The following is a 25,569-nucleotide window of genomic DNA, read 5'->3' as shown; positions in this document are numbered from 1 at the left end:
CACCGCCGTAAGGTACAGGAGGTTATCGAGGAGGGTCCTGGCGGTATGTGGAGGATGAGCAAATGGGCAAGAAATCGGCAGGGGGCATATGACCAGGGGGTCACGCCGTCAATCAAGATACCAGGGGGACTAGCCGAGACAGTCGAAGAGAAAGCAGCTGCTTTCCAGCAAGCTTTCTTCCCAGTACCGCCACCGGCAGATCTCTCTGACATCGATTCGAAGGTGATCAACCATGATCCGACGGAGATCAATCGAGGGCCAATCCGCTTCCCAGAGATCACACACCAAGAGATCAAACAGGCAGTCAAAGCATCGCCACCAGACAAAGCGCCAGGAGAGGACGGCCTTCCGAACTCCCTATGGCATAAGCTTATTGAGATACCGACAGTACTCGACACCATCTCTCGAATTTACAACGCGTGCATACGGCTTGGTACCAACCCAACACACTTCCAGAAATCGATTACAGTGGTACTACGTAAGGCTGGTAAGCGTGACTACCAGCTTGCGAAGTCATACCGGCCAGTTGCGCTTCTTAATACACTCGGCAAGTTCCTCGAGGCAGTGGTTGCCCGACGAATTAGCTACGCAGTGGAAACATACAAATTGCTTCCGGATACCCATTTCGGCGGGAGGAAGGGAATCTCAGTCGACCATGCTATCCAGTCGATCATCGGCCGGATACGAAGAGCTTGGGGGAAAGGCAAGATAGCAAGCATGCTACTACTTGATGTATCCGGAGCGTACGATAACGTTTCTCACGAAAGGTTACTCTACAACCTCCGCAAAAGGGGACTCGGTCAGCTCGCACCTTGGGTGAAAGCATTCCTTACATCCCGAAGTACTAGAATCCGTATACCAGAAGGGGTGTCAGAGAGTATCCCAACACCAACTGGTATCCCACAGGGGTCACCTCTCTCTCCAATCCTTTACCTAATCTACAATGCAGATCTGGTAGAGGGCTGTGAGGGTGTGAAGACAAGTGGATGGGTAGACGACGTTGCCTTCATTGTCATCGGGAAGGATGAGCATGAAACCATCTCAAAGCTGCAAAAGGCATGCCAATATGCCGACGCCTGGGCAGCTAGGCATGCCTCGGTGTTCGATCCTAAGAAGTATGCCCTTATCCACTTCGTTAACCCGGAATCTGGGGGGGAAGAGCACACACCACTAGTACTGCAGGGCACCACAGTACAGGCCACCACAACAGCGGAGCGGTACCTCGGGGTCTGGCTAGACCCAGGGTTAACTTTCCAGCACCACCGGCAGCAAATGCTTGCTAAGGCCGGCGTCAGTTTACAAGCACTAAGAGGACTGACTGGCTCCACATGGGGAGCATCTCTCTCCGCTATGCGTGCTATCTACCAAGCAGTGATGATCCCACAGATGCTCTTCGGAGCAGCTGCCTGGCACTCACCGCTGACCAGCACACTAAGAGAACGAAGCTACGTGAAACAATTTGCAAACATCCAGTCAAGGGCAGCCTGTTTAATGAGCGGTGCCTTCAAAACAACTGCTAGGGAGGCACTGGATATTGAACTGCATTTGCTACCTATGCAGCAGCAGCTTGACCGGCTAGTCCAGTTGGCTGCTATTCGTATACGTACAGGCCCGGCATACGCAGTGCCGAAAACAATGCTAGTGGAGAGAGGACACATGCAAAAGCAAAGGGGGGGGTATACACCGATGGAGGCCCAAACCTGGAAGAAGGGTGGCTGCCTCACTACACCCTTGGGGCCATTGGCGAGTACTTGGGAGAGCAGGAAGGCATACATCCAGGCACCATGGACCAAGCCACCAAGGGTATACATTGAGGAGAGAGAGCGAGCAATAAACACACACAAGCGAACCACCGAACAACTCTATGCACCAGCAAGGCTCTATACCGATGGGAGCGGGTATCAAGGCGGCATTGGGGCCGCAGTGTACCCGGCATACCCATACAGGCGGAATGAAGCCAGGCTGTGTAATATGGGGACCGACGACGACGCCACTGTGTACGCTGCCGAGCTACGTGCTATCGAGATGGCATTGGAAGTCATCAAAGAAAGGTTCAATGATGACAACGAATGGCGGGACTGTCTGGCTAAGAGTGGAGTGGTCATCTTTACAGATAACCAGGCGACGCTCAGAGCCATCCAAAACCCACGAATGCCATCTGGCCAGGTATATCTTGAAGGATGTCTCCGGCTGTTGGAATGGTGCAATGATAAAATCCAGGTGGAACTACGCTGGGTCCCCGCACATGAAGGCATTCCGGGGAATGAGGCTGCAGACATGTATGCAAAAGAAGCAGCTACCACCACCGAGACCAACATTCATGATACCAATGCCAATGCCAACACCAATGCCAACACCAATGACAACACCAATGTCAACACCAATGTCAACCACAACCGATCTATCCGGCTTGCCGCCGCAGCGAGCAAGAGTGTGAAGCGAGAATCGACGATCGCGTGGGAGAAGGCATGGACAAAGGGAGGATCAAAGAGGACAGCGAGGAGGACGAGGAGGATGATCGAGGTGCCAAGCAAGTCAAATTTGACTTATTGGAAGGGCCTGCGGAAAGCGACAACATCAGTTTTGATCCAACTCCGCACAGGTATCATCGGACTTGCTGAATATCTGTCCAAAATCAAGCGAAGCGACTCACCGCGCTGTCAATGTGACCTGGGAAACCAGAGTGTGAAGCATGTCTTGCTGGAGTGCCCGCTTCTGAAGGAACTGCGGTCGGAGATGGTGGAGGAATTGTTTATGGAGGGGGTGTCGACAACGCTTGGAGAACAAGCAATGTTGACAGAAGTGAAGGCAGCGCCGATCGTGGCGAAGTTCATGATCGCATCGGGACTCTTGGGACAGTTTCAGTCAGTGGACTCGGTCGCCATGGGTAAGGAGCAGGGGGAGGAGGATTCAAAACCGAAACCAACCCAAGACACTGCGAATGTTGGAGAAACAGGGAACACATCACAGTGGCCGGGCGCCAGGTCCGCCGAGGTCACCTCACACCAACGCACATGGAGAACAACGCACGCTGCCGATGAAGACGAAGAAGCATGGCGCCATGACCCGAACCTATTCGTGTTCGACCTGCCGGAGTGATGCAGCAAGTAGACCTGGCAGTCCTGGGGATACAGGGACTCGGTGACTCGGGGAGCTGGATGAAGAAGTGGAGGTAGAGAAGTGAAGAAGTGGAAGGTGCATTGCAGAGAAAGAAGGGGACACTCTGCGCCCGCGGGGACTACGGGAAACCATCTACACCGGGCAGATGGATTGACTTTCTTTACATTTCTTTTGTCTTGTTTGCATTACGCCGGCCGGTTTGTGGCCTTACTTTTCAGGTGGCAGGACCTCGAGAAATCGAGTCCTGCTCACAGGGTGGATCTGCATACTGGGAATGCACCACCATTTATCGTCGGGAGCGGGCTCTGGGACGCAACCCCCGCATAGCAGCATGTATGTAAAGCGAGCTAAATCGGGTCAATGAATTCATCATCATCATCATCATCATAGATGCAAAGAGCCCGACATCGTGGCCACGATGGATGTAGTTATTGGAAGAACATTGAGCAAATTTCTCCCACAAATCTCAAGTGTCAATCCCAGTGGTTTATATGCCAGGTGACCAAATTCACCCTTTATGGCCGGTAAGTGTACTTTGGTACTTTTCCAATTCTGATCTTTTCAGTGTCTATCGGTTTCAAAAACTTGGAAATTTCTGGCCTGGCTAGGTCATATGGCTATATCGAACATGTATAGGCATGCACCGGAATGTGCATTAGTTGTATTAAACCAGTTAGGCTATAGAGGCAAACCCCCTAGTTAAGTGGTTGCTGCAGAGCAGATACGAAATTGGAGAAACTACCATGAAAGTAGCTTATGATGTCCTTGCAAAAGATTCAGTATATGAATCACCATTAGAAGAAAATCCTTCATGCAATGTTGGACGGGATGGGTCCTAGCGGTAGACTGCTATACAGTAGCATGCCGTTAGTGTAGAACACTCCCTGCAAGTAGTTGATAGAACTCAGGTACTATGCTAACCAGAACTCTTTAGCTACCTGTACTTAGTCTCGTCCTTAAACACATTCAGGGATCAAGCGATACTCATAGCTTTGGGGTAGAGTGAAGTTCTAATTAGCCTTTATAGGCAATTCAAATGCAGAACTTCCTACTGAAATCAGACAAGTTTCTCAAATTCGAATGGAGAACAACAAGAAAGTACGGAGCGAGATCATTTTGGTTTGAGACCCTTGTCTTGAGATAGCGACATTTACCCGCACACACACTCACACACACACACACCTAAATAGAGACAGCCTCACATCTCCTAGATTTTTGACAATCAAATATTCAGACCAGCAGCGACAAGTGACAATCCAACAAGCAGTGAAATTTGCACTCCAGTTGATCCGGCGCCACTTGTGTCATCTCCAGAACTTGTAGAGGCACTCGCGGAGGCACTTGTTGAAGCACTCGTAGAAGCACTGACGGAGGCGCTAGCCGTCTCGGCTGGTCCATCGCAGTGCCAGTGGTCACCATGCGGCTCGCAGCCAATGGACTCGGTAGGACTGGGCGCTGTAGGAGAAGCATCCGCAGTGGAGCTCACTTCGACCTCACTTGTCGTGGATGCACCTGAGACATCTGTTGATGCTGGACCATCACAGTGCCAGTGGTCGCCGTGCGGCTCACAACCAATAGACTCGGTAGGACTGGGAACTGCGGGAGAAGCATCTGCAGAGGTGGTGCTCACTTCAACCTCGCTTGTTGTTGATATAACTGAGGTGACCACTGCTGAGGCCGGGCCGTCACAGTGCCTGTATGAAAATTGTTACTAACCACCTTCGAGCAATAGACACATGATATGACGGGATGGAACAAACCAATGGTCTCCGTGTGGCTCGCAGCCGATTGAAGCGGTAGGAGATGGACCTGGGTCCTCAGTTGTGGCCGCGGATGAGACCGAAGTCAAGAGTGCAATGAAAAGTATGGATAGCCTCATTTTGGCGAGGTGATTTGACAGCTGGGCACAGTATAATCGCGATGGCATGTATTCCGAAATCAGAGATTTGCTGTACAGGGACCGGACCCTTTATACATGCCACTCCGCTGAGATAGTAGGGTTTGCAACGCCAAGAAAGAGGAAGTCTTGGTGCCCCAAAGGTTCTCACTGAGCCTTGGCGCCAGCGGGGGTTGTCTCGTTGTATCAAGACAATAATTGGCCTTCGGCTGGATGGTCGTATGGTGGACAAGAATGTTGTAATTAGCGAGCGCTGTGCGTTTCTTGGACATACCTTGGCTATCTTGGATTGGACCATGTGTAGGTTAGACCAGACAGTACCTGCTAATCCCAACTTGCCAATTGTCCGAGGGGCTAGACAAAACCCTGTTCATGCGAAGTCCGAGCCGAGATGGAAAAAATGAATTTCTTATCCATTGATTTTACTACAAACACTTAGCATGGTTAGCTGTCTTTGTCATGCGTCGATAATGTTGAGATACAGTCCCCGGAATCAGCGGAAAGTTGTGCCCGAGACGCTGATTGCGCTAGCTGATTAATGCAAGCTAGGGTAAAAGGGGCATCATTACATTGGCTGTGGGAAGAGAATTTCATCTTAGTGGCTACCTTAGGTGGGTATCATGCGACATATTATGTTGCTTCAGCAAAGACGCGTAGCCCTATCCCGTTTCATTTCCCAGTTCTTGAATCACCAAGCTGAATTCAGATGATTTTTTTAGCTATACACAGTCACTTTGCTGGAACTTCCAAGAGAAGGCAAAGTATCAAATAGATTTATTTCGCTTTCTAGCGCTTCACAGCCTCCCAATACTGCGCCTGATAAGCATTCTTATTTAACCCACGCCCATTTCGGCCATATGCCACCTCCAACCCTCGCACTGGCACGTTAGGCAGGGTGACATTTCCAATTGTGGCATCCGTCTCCTGGAACTCAAACCCCATGCTCTCGCTTAACGTCACAATCTCGTCCAGTGATAACTGCACAAATGGAGCAGTGCCATACAACAAAGGACCGAGGTTGACCCAACGACCACCAGGACGAAGTAGTCTGTGGATAGTCTCAAGGTATGTGACTAGGTTCCGCGCGGTATCGATAAAAAACAAGGTTACGATTATATCGTACTGGCCTGTGTGTTCTGCAAACACCGTGGTGAAGTCTCCCTCTACGAGCAAGACAGATGATGGTTCGATAACTTGGTTTGGAAACGTAACTGAGCGCTGGAGGTCATCGGTTTTGGCCTGGTGGGACCACCAGTCGATGTACGGGTGAAAGTGTACACTGTCGGGAACGGACACACTGGATACATAACGGTATGCCAGGTTCATGTATGTTGACCATTCATTCATAGTGACCTCAAAGCCTAGTATCTGATTAACCATTGAAAGATTCCTGGATAGGAAATTCGGTACTCACCTCCAAGCTTGTCAGCCTCATGTGCTAATCTTCCCAATCCAGACCCAGGTAACAGCACTCGCAAGGGTCTATCTTTCGTCCGTGGCATCTGAGCGAGCGATTTCAATATACACCCAAAGGATTGTTGGCGTTCTTCATTACCCTCATCTGCCCAGTCACGCACAAAATGCTTCATTCCCTGAGAGACGCTAGTCTTATCAGCGGACCGCTGCTGAGCCTCACTTTCTTTGATAAATTCGTCCAGCTCAGACTGACTGATATTATAGAACGAAAGACCATAGTCAACAATGGATCTGGCGAGCTCATTGTTTGTGTCGAGCAGGTGTTCCATTGTGTTGAGCTTACGCGTGTAGTGAATGGTTGATTCGAGCAACTATTCCAGTCAGCCAAACCTGCTCAACACCCGCCAAAAGAAAAGAAGAAAAATCCTACCGTTCGCTGCCGCTTGGGGACGTTTTTATAGAGATTCCTCCATCGATCCACCTCCGCTATGTTTTTGTCTTTGTAGCTGTCATAGCCATACAAGGCAGTTAACAGTCGATGTCGAGGGTGGGTAGAGTCCCATTTCCCACTAGATCGCTCAAGACTCTGCAATAGACGCGTGTGCTCTTCATTGTGTGTGGTAAATGGCACTGGGTATTGAGATGCAGTAGTAGTGTAAGCTTCAACTTTGTGGGAGATCTCCTACTGGATGTTAGTCCTGAGTATTTGGTATCAGTTTCAGGACAATAATCTGACCTTAATCCACGGCGAGAGATGAATGGCAAATCCCGCCCATGCCACGCATATGCAGATGAAGAATGCCTCACGCAGCATATTCTGAGAAATGGAGAATTGAAAAAGAACGATTGAAAGGAAAATATAGCGCCGCAGTAAACCCATATGTGAGTGACTGCCAAGCCTTGCCCAGGCCACCCTCTCAAGGTCCTCGGTGCCAAGAAGCCCGGAAATCTTGGCCGTGGGCGGATTTGCGGAACAGAAGACATGCAGGAGTTTGGATGGATAGTACGATGGGTTCTCGGGTGATAGAATAAGGCACCATCTGCTAGCCGGTTTCTTTTTGGATTCCTTGCGGTGGCAACAACATCGAATTGTGATATTGAAAGCCTTCTCGGTCATTTTAACCAGTGATTGGAAATTTCGAAAAATTTGACTACTGTACCGAGGTCCAATCGTACATCGTCGTGGTTAATGCGATACTTCGACGTTTCGTTCATATTGAAACGAAATGCAAAATGATCATGCCAAGCCCACCAACACCACCAGGATCAAGTATCTTTTGTATGGCAACCCAATATTGAAGGCAAATGAATACAACGCAGCTATACCCTCAATTTTCGCAGCCCTTGAATTAGTTAAAGGAGAATGTAGAAAGACAGATACGAAATCAATAGTGTAAAGAAAGGACTTAATTGCTTACTTTCAACCTTGGCAACAATTATCAAGTATGCTTGAAACAAGAGAATGGATAAATTCTGATACACAATATTGACACCTGCGCAAGCAGCTAGCCAACCCTCGTGTCTAGCCTCGTGCGAACAACAGCCGGGCACTTACAAGGAGCACCTATACGAAGTCTACTACTTACTATCACTGACCTTGAGTCACGTGTATCAATAGGAGCTGAGCGAGCAGGAAATAGCCAACTTGATCTCCTCTTCCTCAGCCAGGCAGTGACGGTGGAAATATATCACGCCAGTGTTGTTTACGAGTACATTGTTGCGGGCGCGCAGCTACTTGATTTTGCACGAGGGGCCTTTCCCACCAACTCAAGCAGTAACTAGTCCGTCTGCACAGATGTTTACTACTTGCATCTCTCATACAAACATGCAAACTGAAGAATTAGAAGTTGGATGTATCGATGAGTGACGTTATACAGAAACGAACTGAAAGGGCACTCTTCACTCAGATAGGATGCTTTCCATTTTTTTTCGTATTGATACAGGCCCATGTATGTACAGCAGTTGAACGTCCAAGAAACAAATATGGAACAGAACTACCAATTTGATAAATCACAAGCCAAAATAAGCAGCTCTCCCTGCACCAAGTTTTCTAGGCCGTTGTTGATAGTGCTGTTCATTCGGCGGTTCAGAGCATCCTCACCTCGCTTGGCTGTTCTGGCGCTTAACGGGGGGCTTGGGCTCTGGGAGATATTTTGTTGTAACCGATAAACCCGAGGCAAGTATGAACATGAGTATCCAGATGGCATGACCCCCAGCCAGCTGTGTCCTCGCTCCAAGGGCAAAAAGGCTGGTGAACAGAGCCGGGGTGAAGGCTCTCAGCGCGCCAATGCCAGTCATGGCTAGCGCATTCAGCGTGCCCAGTACCCTCGGCGAGGGCGCGACGTCGTTCAGGATGAGCTGAATAGCCGTGAAGCTCATGCTAACTCCACAGCCCATCACCAGCGTGATTGGCAGAATAATCCAAAAGGCCTTGACGGATTTGTCTGTGCCCATCCGCAAAAGGACATTGCCAAGAGGGCAGGATAAAAAGAAGAACGGATAAACAGAAGCGCACAGACGTATCACTCCATTCGATCCTATCCTCCTCTGCAATGGGGGAAACACCAGGAGGAGCCATGTGGCTTGTGCGGCACCATTCAGACCCATCATTAAAGAGATTTGCCGAGGGGTAAAGTCATACCCTCCGAGGCTCACGTGCGTGAACCAAAAGACGGGAATGATGGCGGTGTAAGCGAAGGCGAGAACCATGAGATGCCCGTACGTGTAAAGGACCATACCAACCCCTGGCGACTTGAGAAGCTGCCACGTGGATAGATCACCACTCTGGGTCGGCGCATTGGATGCCGCCTCCTCTCCATCATTGTCCACCACCGCCGGCTCCTTCTCCAACGTCTCTTCAACAAAGCAGGCGCTAGAAACGGCAGCGGTGGCTCCGATAAACGCGACCACCAAACTCGAGAGCGCGTAGGGAAATTTCTCGAAGAAGCCGACAGTGCCGAAAACACCAGGGTACTGTTTCCCTGGGTCAGCAAGTGCTCCACCCAATAAAGGGCCCAGGAAAAGACCCAAGTTCCCGCTGAAAGCAAACCAGCTGAACGCCCGGGCCTGGGTATTGGATGTGCTGTGCTCGGCCACCATAGTACGGATGGTGACGATTGTCCCAGAAAAGATGCCAGCAATACACCTGAATAAGATCATTTGTGGTATGGTCTTTGCCAGGCCAAAGAGGCCGGTCGCCACGGCCACGCCGAACAAGGAGGAAACCAGGACGGGCTTGCGGCCGAGGCGGTCGGCTGCTCGGCCCCAGAATATCATGACAACGGCCTGCGTTAGCGAGAACATTGACTCGATGAGTCCGCTGTAGAAGCCGATGTCCGAGTCTGCCACGCCCCCATTGTCCTGTACCATCTGGCTGACATAGGGGAAAATGGAGAAGAAGGCCAAGGGTTCGACGGCGCGTGCATAGCAGAGCAGCAGGATTTGGAACTTGGGTAAGGGTTTATTCTCCTCGTCGATGTCATCCGACCCTGACGAACTGTCCAGAGCGTCTTGTGCGGACACATCGGCATACCTGATCTTGCTGGACCCTAGGAGAGCTGTATTCTCATCTACAGGGTCGATTTCCACATGTGCAGTATCAGGCTGTCTGTCCCTCCCTGTGATTGCGACCATATCTAGACGTTGGAGCCGTGCAAAGAGGTGAGTTCGGAGTTGAAATGGCGAATCCATTCGGATCCACACCGCTTTCGCGCCACGTTTGACGGGGGAAAGTTGCAGATTGGATCTCGATGACCGACGTTGAGAGAAGTCATTCTGGTCTCATTCATCTTCTACAGTGTACATGTTCTTTTTTTAAAGGCGCATACAGCCCCTAGGCCCAAGTCATCATTACACGGTCCAGACCAAAACACCCTATCACTTACACAACAATGCCTCGGCACATGGAATTCGAACGTCCAATCAATCACTCGCAATTTCTCCTCTACTGTGATTACAACTCAACAGCCACAATTCCCCAATATGACTGTTCGGTATGGCTTTCCCGAGTCGGAAGGATTTAGATGACTCACTCTCAACCTTTGAGCTCTTTAAACAGTTCAATGTCGCATCAATACCACTATAGCTTGGCAGACAGAGATCAATCAAGATGAGTCAAGGCCATGTTGTCATCGTCGGGTAAGAAACAAGCCTACCCTCTTTTCTTGTTTTTCTCGTCAATTATAACAGTACTTCAACCAGAGCCGGTGTCATCGGTCTCAGTATCGCAGTCAAACTGTCCAGATACTTGAAAGTCACTGTCATTGCGAGAGAGTTGCCGGGAGACGTTGGCATTGACTACGCCTCTCCATGGGCAGGGGCACATTTCCGCCCCACCCCCGCAAAAACAGAAGACGAACGAAGAGAACAGGGCTGGATGCGAGAAACCTACCAAGAATTCGAGGAGATCGCGAAACATCACCCGGAAGCCGGCGTGGATTTTATTCCCGCGGTCGAATATTTCGACATGGCCGACGCAACCTCGTTCCTAGCAGAAGCAAATGGCTACACCGCATGGCCGGACTTTCGGATTCTTCACCCTACAGAATACCCCCCTCAACATCCGTCTATCCAGCTAGCCGTAACCTACCGCAGTTGGGTCCTGAACTCGCCCGTTTATTTGAAGTGGTTACAGACGCGTGCAGAGGCGCAAGGGGCTCGGTTCATTCGAGCTCATTTGACGGGCCTAGAGCAGGGGTTATCTGTCTATCGGGAGAACCAATCCCAGGATGAGAGCGGTCTTGTTTCGGCTGTCATCGATGCAAGTGGGAGGGGGTTTGGAGATCCCGCGTCGTTCCCCTCGCGGGGTCAATTCATCATCGTCTCGAATCACTGTGACAAAACTATCAGTCACCATTGGAGTGATGGTTCCTCTACGGTCATTATACCTCGACCTCTGGGTGGTGGGACTGTTATAGGTGGGACGAAGGAGCCTCATAACTGGTACGTTTTGAATTCATTTATTCCCCCCCTAGGGTGGAGTGATTCTAACGCTCATCAGGTCTGAGGACATTGATGATGCTTCAACTGACGCTGTTCTAAAGAGGGTGAGAGATCTATGCCCAGAAATGATTGACGAGCAGGTGGATGAACTGGCTTCGACGAATGGGTTTGATATAAAGCAAGTCTACGTTGCTCGGCGCCCAATGAGACGTGGTGGACTGCATTTTGTCACGGGGCAGTTAGTGGACCATACTAGGAACCCTCTTCCCCTGATCTCTTGTTACGGTGCGGGAGCAAATGGGTACAAAATCAGTTGGGGATTGGCAAGGGAAGCCGACGAGTTCTTTTCTGGTACTGAGTAGCATAGATGATGCGCATTTCTTATTCAATTGAAAAACGGTTGTTACGTTTGAAAATCAAAATTCAGCCTGTGGCGCGTACAAGCAAATCGATCTGCATTTAAGGCTAAGATTTCTAGTTCTGCGTAAATGGACGTGACCCCAGAAGCCCTAGCGATCTGAATGCTCCGAGAGTTAGTTCGCCCTTGGCCAATTTTGTGGGCTAAACTACAAAGGTGGCGAATATCGTAGATGTAGCAGAAGCCAAGGTCCTGCACAGAACAGAAACATTCAACAACCAAAGGTCGATGCCCTAGTTGGCTCCGTTCGCTGTCATGCTATTATCCTCAACACTCCCAATAATTTCATTTCTGTGGCTTCAGTGGTTGCAACGGAACGAATTGGGGATATAGGAACTGCTTATTGTACTAAAGGAATCTATCCATCTAGGTTTCATTTCTTAGGCACCGCAAAGGAAGAATCAACAATCAAATTCAATGAATTGCAGCTACCAGCCAGCTCTGGTAGAACCATTTGAGCAGAATTGCATAGTTGGGGACTACGAACCTCAAGGTCAAATTCACTGCATTTTCTGCGATGGTGATCTCACGTTGACTCTTCTTGCGAAGCTCCATTTCCGTCTGCAATCGTCTACTCAAATCTGTGGGACCGGACCGACAAAAAATTGGATTCATACCAGAGAGTTCATTTGGGATTCCTGGAGAGCAGAAAAATTCTCAGAGCTTTCTAGGTCTTTCACCTGCTGCCTTCTTCTATCCTCGGCTGTGCCATTGTCCATTTTCATCATTGGTTAGCCGGACTCCGAGATGCTTTATTTAAATTTGCGAATTGAGAGCTTACAAGTCTATCAGATCGACGGGACGTGAGACTATCTCCGTGTTTGGCTGGACTTGACCCTCTTCGTCAATCCTACACAAAACCCTCAACTGTATACTTCAACCTGAAGAGTTGGACAGCATCCTTTTTTGATATAGTATGCACAAACATTGTTGACCCCCTCAAAACTCTGCCAAGCCTATATTGTATAACGCGGGTAAAGATGGGACAAGCTATTCGACAGATAGGGAACTTGGGACCTCTTGGTTTTTAGATTCGATGATTTGTGTATGGACAGGGTAACCATATGGGATAATGTAATACTTCAAATCTTGTGATTTCTTCCTATAGTTCTTGTGTTAGGTAAATGATTAACACCCCTAATTCCCTACTCAGGGTCTAATCTGGTTCTTCACATTCAGCCCTGATGTTCGCTCTTAAAAGCCCTAAGATCTTTCTTCCAATGACCGCATTTGGTTCACACCTGTGGGACTGGGGCAGCGAGGTGGGGCCCAGGGGTCTCTGACGTCAGGGGTGGGAGAGTTCTCTTTTGAGACAGGGCTGTGTTTCATCTCTCGGGGTTTCGCAGGTCCAGACCATACTTCGTGTATGACCCCTGTCTCATTTCACTCTATGATCATGGTGGGATTCAGATGGTAAGTCAATGTGAACCCTCCTGGAAGACAGAGGCAAACCAGCTGCGATCGGGGGAATAAACACTTGCAGCTTGAAGTGAGCTAGGGGCGAGCGCTTAGAAAACACAACTACTCCTTACCGATTTGCTACTTTCTTCGCCGGCGCAGGCAGTCCTTGAGCTCTCATAATGCGACGACCATAGAGAACATCACCCGTTTTCCAAAACAATGATCCGCTCAGCGGCTGAGACACAAGGCACAAGACACATCTGCCACTGATGGCCATTCGGCCTCATATCAACACCAAGAGCGACCTCTTCGTCTCACAGCTTTCGTTCAATTTTGTTTTCTTTTTCTCTCGCAAAAAGCCCCAAGTTGAGGTGATCGGGCCTTACCAGCTATCTTCGAGGCAAGGGGAACTGTGTGACTCCACGGTTTTACACGCTCACAACATCCCCAGAAAGCGAATCATGACCAATCCCTTAATTCATGGGACTTGTTGCCCTACCCACTTCTATTGACAACACTGAATCATTTACCATAAATCAAACCCTAGATATCAGTCCAGAAAAAAGAAACATCCACAAATAGATGACACCCAAGTATTGAGGAGAAGGAGAAAGACCACCACTATGTTGCTCGATGAGCCTCTTCTCCGATAACCCATATCGATCTTGGCCGTATGTCGCATTGAGATGAACATCGCCTGAAATTAACCCATTTTCCATCCGAATCCAAGTCCGCACATCATCCCCAAGCGACCGCTGATCTAACAAAATCTGTCTTCCACCACGCGCCCATTCGCCGTACCCTCCATATCCCGTGTGCCGGCCGTAGCACATGTTCATCCCATTTCCCGTGACATTGAGACCAGGAAGTTTACTATCCCACTTGAAGCACCTATCAAAAAGAAAGGAGATTAGTCAACCACCATCTTTTGTGTTGTGACTTTGAGCCAAGGAGAGGATGTCTAGCGTAAAGGAATCCATACCAGTCATTATCGTGATCATGGCCACTGAAAGTCGCAGCCAGCCCCGTGGTATTCAGCAGAGCGCTTATTAGTGGGAAGTCTTGAGACTGATAGCCGGCATCGGCATCATAGCCTTGCTCCTGGACTCGTTCCCCATTGATTCCTGGTTCTCGGGTTGGGCTGACGCCAGATTCCTGAAATGCGCGCATTGGATGAACTGGGATATGGACGAAGGCGAGAGATGGGATAGTCTGCCCGTAGGTGAATGACAGGTTTGAATTGGCTTCTAGAAACCACTCAACAACCTGTCATAAGTCAGTCTATGAAAACCCAACTTAAAATCTCTGATCAAGTCCGAGAAGATGTCGGAGCCCTAGAGTTCCATCCAGGCTGTGATACCTACCGCATCATCTACCCAGTTCTGTCTCGGGACTGACTTGCGCTCTTCGTTCTCTGTCAAGGCAAAATGACCACCTTGGCTGTCGAAAAACCACAATATAAATACTGGAGTACTGTCTTCCGAGGCTTCATGTGAAAAGATTGGCAGGTAATAGTTCGTGATGCCGGCAGTAGACCCCCAAACCCTTCTCTGGGTTAAACTGTTCTGATATTTTGTCTCTTGACGAAATATCTCCTCGGGATCCAGATTAATCTCGCTGTCATGGTTCCCATAAGTCGATGCCCATGGTAAACCACGATCGACTAGTGGTGCAACAATCCGATCAACGTAGAGACTAGGGTTGGTGGAGCCTTGCGTTGCCTCACCCGAGATTAAATCCCCATTGAGTACCACGAGTTGCACTTCCTCTGACGAAAGAACGCTGTTCATGACCCGTGTGGAATTTTTATCCGCCTCATCATCTTTGAATATAGTTAGCGTCCCGAAACAGTAGTTCGAGTCTATCATCGTACCTTCAGCAAAATGTAAATCGCCAAAAACTGATATTTGGAAAGTGCCCTTCTCAGTAAATCGTAATTTTTCATGTCGGGCACGACGTTGATGCGCGGACGGCCTGCGGATTGACATTGTCGTTGTATACTCAATTCTAGACTATGCACGGTAGCGAAAGATCAATTGGAGAAATTGAAGACCTACGGCTCTCAAGATGTGTTGCCAGATTCCATACGATTTTCTAGCAGCTTGTCCAAAACGTAGCGGAATGTACCATAGAGATTGCTCGTCGTGGGGAGCATGACGTAACCTTACAGAAACGGCGCTGCTGCGGCCAGAGCAAGAGAGGAGAGCCGGGAAATCCTGTGCAGTCCATGGTACGCATACCAAGAACATACTCAGGAAAAAAACAGTTTGCTGATTGGCCCTTGGAACTATCATTAGGGCGAATGCAAAACCATTTGTGCCAAGAATGACAAAGGCAAAGGATGAATTATTTATCTCCGGCTCCTCCGTCGACAATGGTAATACCCGCGAATACTGGCACCTTAAGCGCCAAGCAGTCTCACTCTAATTGTCGGGGTTAATGGAACTATCATCACATTTTAGCACCTGGGCATCATGCAGGCTACTTACTGGACGTCATGGCCAAGAGGATACTTTTACCATCGAAGTGGGTCGACTTTGAACTTTTGTTGGCAACTCACTGGCTGACCAATCACATTTACACTTTGGGACCCACTCGGCTAGCACCCCGGACAAAGCATAAATTGAGACCTTAAATCCGAACGTAAGCAAGGAGACCCTGGATGGTATACCTGAGTGATAAAGGATTTGTTGCATCTGATGTGGTTGAAGATAGCCCTTGTAGATATCTACCCTTTTAAATTATCAATCTTTAAGAAAGGGAAATGTCCTATCAACCGCAGGCAGAAGCCAAGACAAAAGCCAAGAAAGAGGCCAAGAAAGAGGCCAAGAAAGAGGCCAAGAAAGAGGCCAAGAAAGAGGCCAAGAAAGAGGCCAAGAAAGAGGCCAAGAAAGAGGCCAAGAAAGAGGCCAAGAAAGAGGCCAAGAAAGAGGCCAAGAAAGAGGCCAAGACTTCAAAAACAGCCTGCCATGCTTGGACTTTAGCTCGGTGCCCAACGACGCTTCCTGCAACAGGAGCACGCATGGTGTAGATCCAGCAAGACAAAGGCAGAAACTTTTGAGCCATCTAGATCTTTAAAAAAAAAGATTCAGCACATGCAATAACAAGGTTCCACTTTCCAAATTAATCCAGGAATAAAATCAAAGACAATTTCCACCCCCAAAGATCTTTCTCTAGATATTATACTCACCCCTTGACATCCTGGAAGAGAAATTGGAATTTTTTTTTTGCGGTTGCTTATGGCTTTGTACCTAGGACCACAACCTGCTATCTTAATGCAGGCTGTAGTGTTAGTAGTGGTAAAATCGGGGCTCTATCTCGCTGCAACAGCAGTCTAGCCAAAGGTTGTATTACCAAGCACCTGGTCGGTACATGACCACCTGGGCACCTGGGCACAATGCAGCCAAGCGTATATTGTTAATCACCCTGTACTGTTGTAGTTACATCCATAAACACGCGGTTTTCAAGTAATCCTACTCATTCCGCTTCACAGCTTTACAAAAAGAACCCCGGCATGTCTGCTCTTTCTTACATGATGATGATTCCCCGGCACTTTTATGTTTCCCGGCGGTGCCCCACACCCTTCACAGATGGCTAATCCTTTAGGATGGGAAATTGACCTTTCAATCCCATCAGGTCCCAGCTCAGCCTATCTGGGACCGCCACTTCGATGATGCCGAAGACACAGATGGGATCACGGAACTATCCCTAGATATCTATACAGTCGTTGCAACCAATGCAGTCTATACGATTGATCTCAAAGGCCACGAAACTACACCTGAGTTAATTTTGATCGCGAAACCCCCCGCTGGCGATTTGAATGACATTGCTGCTCTAGATGACGGAAACGCAGTCGTCATAACTGACTCCCAACTCGGCCTTCTATGGCGTCTTGATATCCGCACCGGCAATTACAGTGTGATCCACCACGACGAGACAATGGCCGCGAATCATGACATGGGTTTGTTGCTCGGGGTCAACGGGTGGGAGATTATAGACGATTATTGGTACTACACCAACAGCCCGAAGCGGATTTTTGTCGGGTTTGAATTGATTTACACACCGGTCGTGCTTTGGGGCCTTGTGAAATTATCAGCGATGATACACGGGGCGATGACTTGCCTGCATGGAGTTGCATTTTTGGCGGATCTCGTTGATAGTATGGTTACTAGGGTCTTTCCAAATGGGTCTCATGAAATCATTGCGGGTTCAACGAACTCTGCGGATTTAATGACCGCTACGTTGGCGGCATTTGGGAGGACGAAGAAGGATCGCAATGTTCTTTACATCACCACTGGAGGGGAGACCAGACTTCCTGTTAACAACACGAGCACTAGAGGGGGAAAGGTTATGGCGCTTTCTGTAGAGTTGTAAGTCCTTATCTTATTATGTGCTGTGCTAGATTCATCAAGAGAAGTCAAGGTCATATGTACGGATTTCATTCCCTTGCTAGTAACCAGTCGAGACACTGAATGTGATTATGAATAGCTGTGCTTGCGTAATCGTGTCAACCTCCAATTCCATCCATTGCTCTGTGATATCTCTTTTTTTTTTCTTTTCATGTTGGAAGGTTGGACGTCACTTCTACAACACAACCGACATGCGCATTCATGAACACAAATGTGGATAACGATCATGACTCGATTTCACCGCGGCGAAGTGCCAAAAATGCCCGGACATCCGTGACATATTGTAGAGCTTCGAGCATAGGAATCAAGTGGAGCAGACCGTTGTCCGTGGGGTCGTTGATCCAGCCTTCGATGGGAATCGCATTATCTGGCAAAAGAAATTAGTTCGAGCGCACTAAGATGGACAAATGTGAATATTACCTTCGTGGAAGATGTAACTCATTGGGCTGTTGTCCAGAATCATCACCTTGCTCAGGTCTGGTTCCACAGAACTCAGGTCCTTGATGTATGCCCCGTTACGGAATGTGCAGTGCTGTCGGTATAAGCGTCCTTGAAAGTATTTCCGTTCCTGCTCGAGCCAGTCGATTACAGGGTCGGCATACTCTTGAACACTGGCCGTAAAGATGACGAGCTTGTACCACTTGCTGATTTTGCGCAGGAATTCATCGCAGTGTGGTCGCTTATGGACATAGTATAGAATGGGATGCTGAGGGCCCAGGGTCGTTTGCGGTCCGCCAGGGGAAAATGAAGTAGTCGTAGGTATCGAGAGCTTAACCTCGACCATGTGACCACTGGACATCCGGCCACCCTTGGCGAGCGAGTGGATTAGGGTCTCATCGAGATCCAGCACCAAGGTCTTCTGCGGGGGTCTAGCATTGCGGGGAGCTGCAGTATATGAAGGTACTCGTGACGGGAGGAGCGGACGCGGTGGGGTTGGAGAGTGTGGGTACTTCGTTATGCGGTGGATGTTTGGAGAGGTTGGGGATTTTAAGCTGTCTAGATGGACAGCCCCCTGGACTCGAGAGACACCCCCAGGCATCGGATGTCCTAAATTTGCACCCTGGGATTCTCCTAGTCTCTGCCGCTTGAGATATTCTTCATTATGGAGCTTGATTCGTATAGACCGACGAGGCGGGTGCTCAGGCTCTTCCCCTTCTGGGATTGGATCTGGATCGTGGCCTTTTGTCTTGGTGGGTCGGTGTCTACCGCTTGATAGATTTTTGTTTTTCCGTCGGTCTGTTTCGGACTCTGGCGTTGTTGACACAATAGATTCATGAGAGCCTTGAGGTCGGAGCTTCCGGGGGGAGCCACTGCGACGCCGACCTTCTACCCGGGTCGTCCCTTTAGCCGACCGGGTCGTTGGGTCTGCAGAGGAGCGCCGTAATTTATGAACAGGTGCAAGAAGCGAGTAGCGTCCATCATCAGCCTGAAAGCATTGAGCCAAATACACACCGGGTGCAGCAAACGTGGACAGAATGAACTTGATGGTTTCCGTGATCGCATCGAAAAACCGTTGAGTTATTAGTCGCCAAGTACTTCGAGCAGTGAGCGTGCCATTCTTGTGAGCTTCATGCAGTAACTGTGTCTTCTCATCTAAGTCATATGCGGTATCCTCCTCCCCATCTTCGTCCACGAGCGGTCCATCGTCGTAGCTCTTCTCGGTGGGGTCGAGGGACCGAAAGTTATCCTCACTATAAGACCGGAGTTTCGAGAGGTCTGACGGTAGAGGTACACGTTTGCTATCGCCTTGGGACTGCGATCTGTGGCGTGAAGAGCTAGAAGACTGGCCAATGACTCGCGAGGACAGGATGTTCAACGAGTTCATCTTCCCTCAAGGCGTCACGGGAGACAGGGGCGCAGCGATCTATTGACAAATGGATCGTGAGCAAATCACCAAAGCCACTTGAATCGGTCCATGAGACAAGTATGTAGGGATTTGATGGTAGTCAGAGGGAAAGAGGGGGATCGCAAGGAGGTGTGAGCTGTTCTAACCTCAATGCGCCAGTCACCCGTGCCTCGGAAGTTCTTCCGCAAGTCCAATCTGATTTATACCACAAGCTTTTCAAGGCCGATACAAAGCAATCTAAAACGAGAAAAGAAATACTAGAAATGCGAAAACTGGAAGAACACCAATAAGAAAGCCGAAGCCGAGACAATAGAGCGAGGATCAATGAATGTGGGGAAGCGGACAAGATCAAACGGCAGAAAATCATTCTTTGTCTCTCCCACTCTCGGGCTCTTCGTGCGAGAATCCGAGAATATCTTGATCACCTTTCGACTTACAACCTGCTCTGTGTGGCTCGGCTCTGAAATTTGGTATGTCAAATACTCAAAATTGCACACCACCATCCCTCAAACCCCCGCTGACAACGCGCAGATTTCCTCCCAACATCCCACCTCCTATGCCGTCTTCCTCGTTGGCCCTGACACCGGGCCTGGGGTCATTCCTCAAGTGCCTCAAGACAAACCCGATCGATACCTCTATTGAGACTCTGATTTCGTGCGTATCTCGAGGCTTCTAATCATGACGGCTACTCCCCACCGACGATCTTACTTGCTAACATTGCATGTTTCAACCAGACTGCTCAAGCGCCGTCAAATCCGCCATTCGCGATCATGTGCCACAGCTACCGCCTACTTGCTACGGAGCGTAATCTCAGCATGCCGCACAACAGATCCAGCAAAGCTTATTGAGCGGGTGCAGAGTGTAGGCAGGCGACTAATGGCTGCGCAACCGCGCGAGATGGTTGTGGGCAATATCGTGCGCCGTGTCCTAGGTCTTATTCGCGACGAAGCGGAAGATGATCGCGACGCTGAGTTCGCTCTTAGCGACATTGGGTCCGAGAGTCAGCCACAAACACCCCGGGCATATGACGGTGAGTGCCAAGTTCTGGTACCAAATCTACGCAGTGACTCATAGATTCATAGATCCATCTGTGCCCTTGGATCGCGACTCACCCTCCTTTCGGTCCGAGGAAAGGTCCTCTCGCCCTGTTCTGACCTCTATGTTCAGCCTTCTCTCCCATCCCGAACCCGAGAACTCACTTCCCAGCACCCCGGGCTCCTCCTCTCCAAGCGGACGCCTCCCTGCCCACGGTCCAAGCAAAGACGTACGAGCTGAAGTGCTTGAGGGTATTGGCGAGATCATTGATGAGCTCGGTCAGGTGGATGATCAGATCGCTGCCTACGCATTGGACCATATTCACTCCAACGAAATCATCCTTACCCACACATCCTCGACCACCGTCCAAAAATTCCTGCTCAAGGCCGCCGCAAAGCGAAAGTTTACCGTCATTCACGCAGAGTCGTATCCCAATAACCACGAAGCTACGCACGCCACCATCAGTGGTAGCGCTGTTGGCGACGATGACAATCTAGGCTTGGAAGCATTCCAGAAGCCGCTGATCGAGCACGGCATCACCGTGATCCTCATCCCAGACTCTGCCGTCTTTGCTCTCATGTCACGAGTCAACAAGGTCATCCTCGGCACACACTCCGTCCTCGCCAACGGTGGCCTCGTCGCCGCAGCTGGCACCCGTGTCATCGCCCGTGCCGCCAAGGTCCACCAGACCCCCGTCGTCGTCGTGAGCGGTGTTTATAAACTCAGCCCTGTCTATCCATTCGACTTCGACTCGCTCATTGAATACGGTGACCCGAGCAAGGTCCTCCCATACGAAGAAGGTGATCTCGTCGACCTGATCGATGTCCAAAACCCCATCTACGACTACGTTCCCGCAGAGCTCGTCGATCTTTACATCACTAACCTGTAAGTTTTAAGCACCCACCCCACTCATTGGTCTCATTTCTTCATAAAACTAACTTTGCTTCTTCTACTCCAGCGGCGGCCATGCCCCGTCATACCTTTACCGCATTGTGTCAGACCACTACCGCAAAGAAGATATCAGCTTCTAAGCTAGCTGTTGGCTTAGGTAATTGTGTCCAACAACATGAAAATCAACAAAAATATCTCTTGAGGGACATTTGCCCGAACGATACCCGAGGGATTACTTTGACGACTGATATGCAGAAGTAATGAATAAAAACAACTAAGCTTTGTCACTTCCGCCAATGCTTAGGAATAACCACTGCATTAGACTCTATATAATTAAGCTTCGCCTGGCATATAGATCACTAGTAGCATTATAGAACACCTCATCTACCAATCCTATTGTTGAACTGGATACAGAATCTTTGTGTGCCTTGAAAGGAACGAACGGTATATATATGTATATTGATGGACCTGCAGCAATACAAGTAACAACTATTTATCGTTATTCTGGGGGGGGGGGGGGGTTTCTTTCTACATGTCTCTCTCATCCCTTTAAACTTCTTAAACCCCTCTCTGCCAGGGAGACTCAAGGAGACAATACAACATAGACCTTCACATGTCGATCTGCTGGCACGTCTGTTGATATAGACTAACTGATTCGTGATAGAACAGGCACAACGTTTTGTAGCTTATTCAAGGTTAGTACCAAGGAAATCCTAGTGGCTGCAGCAAACCGTGTATGTGAGATACATACATGTATTCACGAGCAGCCTTGCAAAATTGGCATACATACACATACTGGCCACTGCAATGACTAGACGACTCCACATGTCCACGGGTAGATGACGTTTGGTAAAGGGGCATTGGACTTGAAGGCCCAGAGCAAGAAACATCTCTGTACGGCCAGAAGCCCCAGGCATACGCGACTCCGCATTAACAGAAAAGACCGGATAAAAGTACCCAAAAAAACTTGGGATATTCAGGTCACATGTCCGTGCATGCGGCACACGCACCAACATCATACCCTACGATTTACTTTGCGTCCACACCAGACGACTCTAGCAAGGATCAAGAAACCAAGTAGCAGCATACGGCAAGGTCAATAACCCGGGAAAACAGATAGAAAGTCATGGCGCCATAATCTTTTGGAGGTTGTATCAATCGTGTTTAATTCGCAAATAAGCGGATCCACCACATTCCGGACGAAAGCCCGCCGGGGAATCCCCAAAAAGAAAATATCTCATGAAATCAAGGCGCTGATGAGGCGGGCTTTCTGTCCGGCACCGTTCCCACACTCCAAGGCTCCCGGTCGCTGCATTTTTGATTTCGAACAGAACGAGTCGAGTTGTTTAAGAGCGGGGCTTCTCCTTCTTCTCCTTCCACAGAGCGGCGAGACCGACACCGGAGACCTTGACGACCTTGAAACGGACACCGGGAATATCACCCTTGGCCTTACCCTTGCGACCGAAACCGGCGAGCAGGACCTCGTCGTTCTCATCGATGAAGTTCAAGCAACCGTCATTGGGGACTGTAAGAGCATGCTAGTTAGCAGGTATTTGTGAAAGTTGTGTTGGCGGTTTCCATCTTGTCGCGACTCCAACCCGTATAGACCTTTCCAACACATCCTGAGTAATTTAAGGAGCTAGGTTACCCACCGAAAGCAGCGACCTTCTTGCCGTTCTTGATGAGCTGAACCTTGACACACTTGCGGATAGCGGAGTTGGGCTGCTTGGCCTCAACACCGACCTTCTCGAGAACGATACCCTTGGCGTGGGAAGCACCTCCGAAGGGGGAGGACTTGTAGGCGGTTCCAAGAAGACGCTTCTTGAAGTGGTCGTCAGCCCAGCGCTGATCCTTGCGGTGCGCCTGGAGCTTGCGGGCGGCGTTCAAACCACGGGGTTGTCCTTTACCCATGTTGGCGGATTATGTGTTCGACGGTCAACTGATCGAGAAAAAAAAAGTTAGCCTCGTGTCGAGTGCAACGGTGGTTTTGCTGGTTGTAGATATTTTCGAGGCGTGTTCGATGTTTGGAGAAGGACGATTTTTTGTGCGTGACGGATGCGATCGTTGACGAATCTCGCAGTGACACGAACGAAATATTTCCGAAAAGCACAAACAATGCAGGAGAAATAGTAGGATATCGAATACGTACCGACTGGGAGGGGTGTTGTCGGCCAAAGGGGCTGAGGGTCGATTGTCGAAAAGTCGAAGAGTTCCGGATTTCCCTTACCACACGCTTTGGATGCACCTCAGGTGACTTTGTGCGCTTAGCCCTAAGCGAGTCACGGGACAGTCGTAGCCCCCACCTCTGCTTATGTCATATGCTGATAACGATAAGATCATCAGCTGCATCACCAGCTCCATTCGATAGCTGCTGTTCACTTGAACAATTGTTTGAAGATGGCTTTGTCAAGAAACCCCACCAATCCAAATTCTCAGCGCCTGCCTCCCCCAGCTCTTTTCCAAGGTCCACCATCACACAATGGCTCTAATATCTCGTTACCCGTACCGCCCGCAGCCTCAACGTTGGCAACTGCTCCCGGCAGCCAACTTCCACCCCTGCATCGGAACCGGTCACCTCGTGGAGCCGAGGGCGAAAGTCTCGAGAAGGCGAGCTTTTTATCACCCTTTGAATCACGTCGTACGTCCAAAAATGATGTAGATGGGTCCGATGCCATCTGGCAGGAGATGCAGAGCGCCCTATCAGAAGTGGAACTTAGCGCTGTGACAAGCGAGAATGTCTTCGGCGCAAAACACTCTGAAGCATTGGAAGATCTACGCTTGAAACAGTTGAAGCTCGCACAAGCCTGGGCTCGTAGTGAGGCAGATGATGAAGTTGTGAACCCTGGCCACAGCGGTGCCGATGAAGCCAGCGGAAAAGCCAGCTCGGCGCGGCAAGGTGTTGAAGAATCGAAGACTCAATATGACACAGCAACGGAAACTAGCGCAGGTCGCGGCTCGGCATCGCATCGCACGTTGGATGACGAGACCGAAAAAGACATTCATCTTGCGCGAAAGCGCCGCGAGGCTAATGACCGGTACTTTGATCGGGTCAACCAGGGCGTTTTGGATGTCGTTGCTAAACTGGAGGAAGTGGCTCAGGCTATGCGCGCTGTCGAGCGGGAAAGTAAGGATATTTGGAGTGATTCAGAGAGTGTCACGACAACTGCGCCGTCATCGTCAACTCACACGACTTGAACTCCTGAGTCTTCCAGTTGATTTAGCCGCAGCCCCACCTTTGCTTCATTTCCCTCATTTTGTTTGTTTTTCAGCCGGCCAGTGCGAAAGTCTCAGGGTTGATCGGGTTATCACCGAGTCTTGCCGCACCGCATTGATATCTCTATCCCATTTGGGACTGCGCTGGGCGCATTTACATCATCCCTCGGGAAAATAATAATGAGGCATGTAAATTATGACTTAACCAAACCAAGGGTATCCAAACTCCAGTGCTCAAAACCAAACCCAACCAAGCAGACTTTACAATGCATCGAAGTATTCCTTCAAGCCAAGGCCTTTGCTCTAGTCCCAGAGATAATCCTTCATTCCCGTTTCACTAATCGTGCAGCAGCCTTCCAGCTATCCGCAGCAGCATCTCTCACGTCCTCCCATGTCGTCTCATGGGCCTTTCTCGTCAAGACCTCCACTTCCTTGTTCCACTTGTGCTTGAGTGTCTCCTTCATTGTCGGCTCGGGTTGATTATGCGCTTCCAATTCTTCACGTCGCCACCTTGGCACTTCTTCTGGTAGGAAGCGCCGATCATAGGCGCCAGCGGATGAGGTCAACCAGTCTATTTGCTCGACTTGCGCGTGGATGGCTTTGCGCTGTGATACGCGTGTTGAGCGATGAACTTGGACGGTAATGTAGAGAACGGATGAGGTGAAGGCAAAGCCGCTGAACTGTTCGATTGCGAACCGGAGTTAGTCATGTTTTCCTGGTAAAATTTTGAGAGTTAATCGTACAAAGCCCGTGAAGAAGCCCATATTTGATGTGGTGTTTGGTGTCGCCGAATTGCCTATTTGTTTGTGGGTGTTTGATGGGAATGGCAACAGATCGCAGGAATTTTTCGTGGTTATAGAGATTTTCTTTCCCCAAAATTAAAAAGCTGAGCTGAAATGTATTCGAAAAGCTCGGTGTTCTCGAACAAGCAGAGTGAACGCGGAAAACTGAAGTCGGACAGGCGGTGGAAGCCCTCCGATTG

At 49.5% G+C, this 25,569-nt stretch overlaps 13 protein-coding genes across 13 annotated transcripts; 6 read left to right on the top strand and 7 right to left on the bottom strand.

Annotated features, from left to right (window-relative positions):
* Window positions 1-1,272: 1,272 nt before the first annotated feature.
* Window positions 1,273-3,099, top strand: Pdw03_1413 (Reverse transcriptase, putative; the record flags this gene model as incomplete). The annotated part of the gene is made up of 1 exon (XM_066099895.1): window positions 1,273-3,099. One exon carries the CDS (start codon window positions 1,273-1,275, stop codon window positions 3,097-3,099), a length of 1,827 nt encoding a protein of 608 aa, XP_065957622.1.
* Window positions 3,100-4,342: 1,243 nt separating this feature from the next.
* On the bottom strand, window positions 4,343-4,999 carry Pdw03_1412 (Fatty acid hydroxylase superfamily protein; the record flags this gene model as incomplete). Its single annotated transcript, XM_014679608.1, has 2 exons — window positions 4,343-4,814; window positions 4,881-4,999. The coding sequence occupies 2 exons, from the start codon at window positions 4,997-4,999 to the stop codon at window positions 4,343-4,345; spliced, it is 591 nt and encodes a 196-aa protein (XP_014535094.1).
* An 804-nt stretch (window positions 5,000-5,803) lies between these two features.
* Pdw03_1411 (N2227-like protein) lies at window positions 5,804-7,247 on the bottom strand (the record flags this gene model as incomplete). Its single annotated transcript, XM_014679610.2, has 4 exons — window positions 5,804-6,378; window positions 6,432-6,804; window positions 6,864-7,115; window positions 7,170-7,247. 4 exons carry the CDS (start codon window positions 7,245-7,247, stop codon window positions 5,804-5,806), a joined length of 1,278 nt encoding a protein of 425 aa, XP_014535096.2.
* A 1,283-nt stretch (window positions 7,248-8,530) lies between these two features.
* Window positions 8,531-10,066, bottom strand: Pdw03_1410 (Tetracycline resistance protein, TetA/multidrug resistance protein MdtG; the record flags this gene model as incomplete). Its single annotated transcript, XM_014679611.1, has 1 exon — window positions 8,531-10,066. One exon carries the CDS (start codon window positions 10,064-10,066, stop codon window positions 8,531-8,533), a length of 1,536 nt encoding a protein of 511 aa, XP_014535097.1.
* A 475-nt stretch (window positions 10,067-10,541) lies between these two features.
* On the top strand, window positions 10,542-11,736 carry Pdw03_1409 (D-amino-acid oxidase; the record flags this gene model as incomplete). The annotated part of the gene is made up of 3 exons (XM_014679612.1): window positions 10,542-10,570; window positions 10,634-11,374; window positions 11,433-11,736. The coding sequence occupies 3 exons, from the start codon at window positions 10,542-10,544 to the stop codon at window positions 11,734-11,736; spliced, it is 1,074 nt and encodes a 357-aa protein (XP_014535098.1).
* Window positions 11,737-13,729: 1,993 nt separating this feature from the next.
* Window positions 13,730-15,181, bottom strand: Pdw03_1408 (Metallophosphoesterase; the record flags this gene model as incomplete). Its single annotated transcript, XM_066099894.1, has 4 exons — window positions 13,730-14,084; window positions 14,176-14,459; window positions 14,558-15,015; window positions 15,067-15,181. The coding sequence occupies 4 exons, from the start codon at window positions 15,179-15,181 to the stop codon at window positions 13,730-13,732; spliced, it is 1,212 nt and encodes a 403-aa protein (XP_065957621.1).
* A 776-nt stretch (window positions 15,182-15,957) lies between these two features.
* Pdw03_1407 (Divalent cation-transporting ATPase (P-type)) lies at window positions 15,958-16,224 on the top strand (the record flags this gene model as incomplete). The annotated part of the gene is made up of 1 exon (XM_014679614.2): window positions 15,958-16,224. One exon carries the CDS (start codon window positions 15,958-15,960, stop codon window positions 16,222-16,224), a length of 267 nt encoding a protein of 88 aa, XP_014535100.2.
* Window positions 16,225-16,590: 366 nt separating this feature from the next.
* Window positions 16,591-17,567, top strand: Pdw03_1406 (Six-bladed beta-propeller TolB-like protein; the record flags this gene model as incomplete). The annotated part of the gene is made up of 2 exons (XM_066099893.1): window positions 16,591-16,602; window positions 16,830-17,567. The coding sequence occupies 2 exons, from the start codon at window positions 16,591-16,593 to the stop codon at window positions 17,565-17,567; spliced, it is 750 nt and encodes a 249-aa protein (XP_065957620.1).
* Window positions 17,568-17,826: 259 nt separating this feature from the next.
* On the bottom strand, window positions 17,827-19,951 carry Pdw03_1405 (NLI interacting factor; the record flags this gene model as incomplete). The annotated part of the gene is made up of 5 exons (XM_014679615.2): window positions 17,827-17,969; window positions 18,023-19,385; window positions 19,446-19,466; window positions 19,595-19,643; window positions 19,722-19,951. 5 exons carry the CDS (start codon window positions 19,949-19,951, stop codon window positions 17,827-17,829), a joined length of 1,806 nt encoding a protein of 601 aa, XP_014535101.2.
* A 53-nt stretch (window positions 19,952-20,004) lies between these two features.
* Pdw03_1404 (Translation regulator GCD7) lies at window positions 20,005-21,514 on the top strand (the record flags this gene model as incomplete). The annotated part of the gene is made up of 4 exons (XM_014679616.1): window positions 20,005-20,102; window positions 20,183-20,478; window positions 20,531-21,368; window positions 21,442-21,514. 4 exons carry the CDS (start codon window positions 20,005-20,007, stop codon window positions 21,512-21,514), a joined length of 1,305 nt encoding a protein of 434 aa, XP_014535102.1.
* Window positions 21,515-22,720: 1,206 nt separating this feature from the next.
* On the bottom strand, window positions 22,721-23,285 carry Pdw03_1403 (40S ribosomal protein uS12; the record flags this gene model as incomplete). The annotated part of the gene is made up of 2 exons (XM_014679617.1): window positions 22,721-22,899; window positions 23,027-23,285. The coding sequence occupies 2 exons, from the start codon at window positions 23,283-23,285 to the stop codon at window positions 22,721-22,723; spliced, it is 438 nt and encodes a 145-aa protein (XP_014535103.1).
* A 486-nt stretch (window positions 23,286-23,771) lies between these two features.
* Window positions 23,772-24,569, top strand: Pdw03_1402 (cwf18 pre-mRNA splicing factor family protein; the record flags this gene model as incomplete). The annotated part of the gene is made up of 1 exon (XM_014679618.1): window positions 23,772-24,569. The coding sequence occupies one exon, from the start codon at window positions 23,772-23,774 to the stop codon at window positions 24,567-24,569; it is 798 nt and encodes a 265-aa protein (XP_014535104.1).
* A 341-nt stretch (window positions 24,570-24,910) lies between these two features.
* Window positions 24,911-25,351, bottom strand: Pdw03_1401 (DNA polymerase epsilon subunit B; the record flags this gene model as incomplete). The annotated part of the gene is made up of 2 exons (XM_014679619.1): window positions 24,911-25,267; window positions 25,331-25,351. 2 exons carry the CDS (start codon window positions 25,349-25,351, stop codon window positions 24,911-24,913), a joined length of 378 nt encoding a protein of 125 aa, XP_014535105.1.
* Window positions 25,352-25,569: the final 218 nt, after the last annotated feature.

This window comes from Penicillium digitatum, chromosome 5, assembly GCF_016767815.1.
Source record: "Penicillium digitatum chromosome 5, complete sequence".
Taxonomy (NCBI): Eukaryota; Fungi; Ascomycota; class Eurotiomycetes; order Eurotiales; family Aspergillaceae; genus Penicillium; species Penicillium digitatum.
Note: the sequence above shows the minus strand (reverse complement) of the source record. Positions and strands in the feature narration are given on the sequence as shown.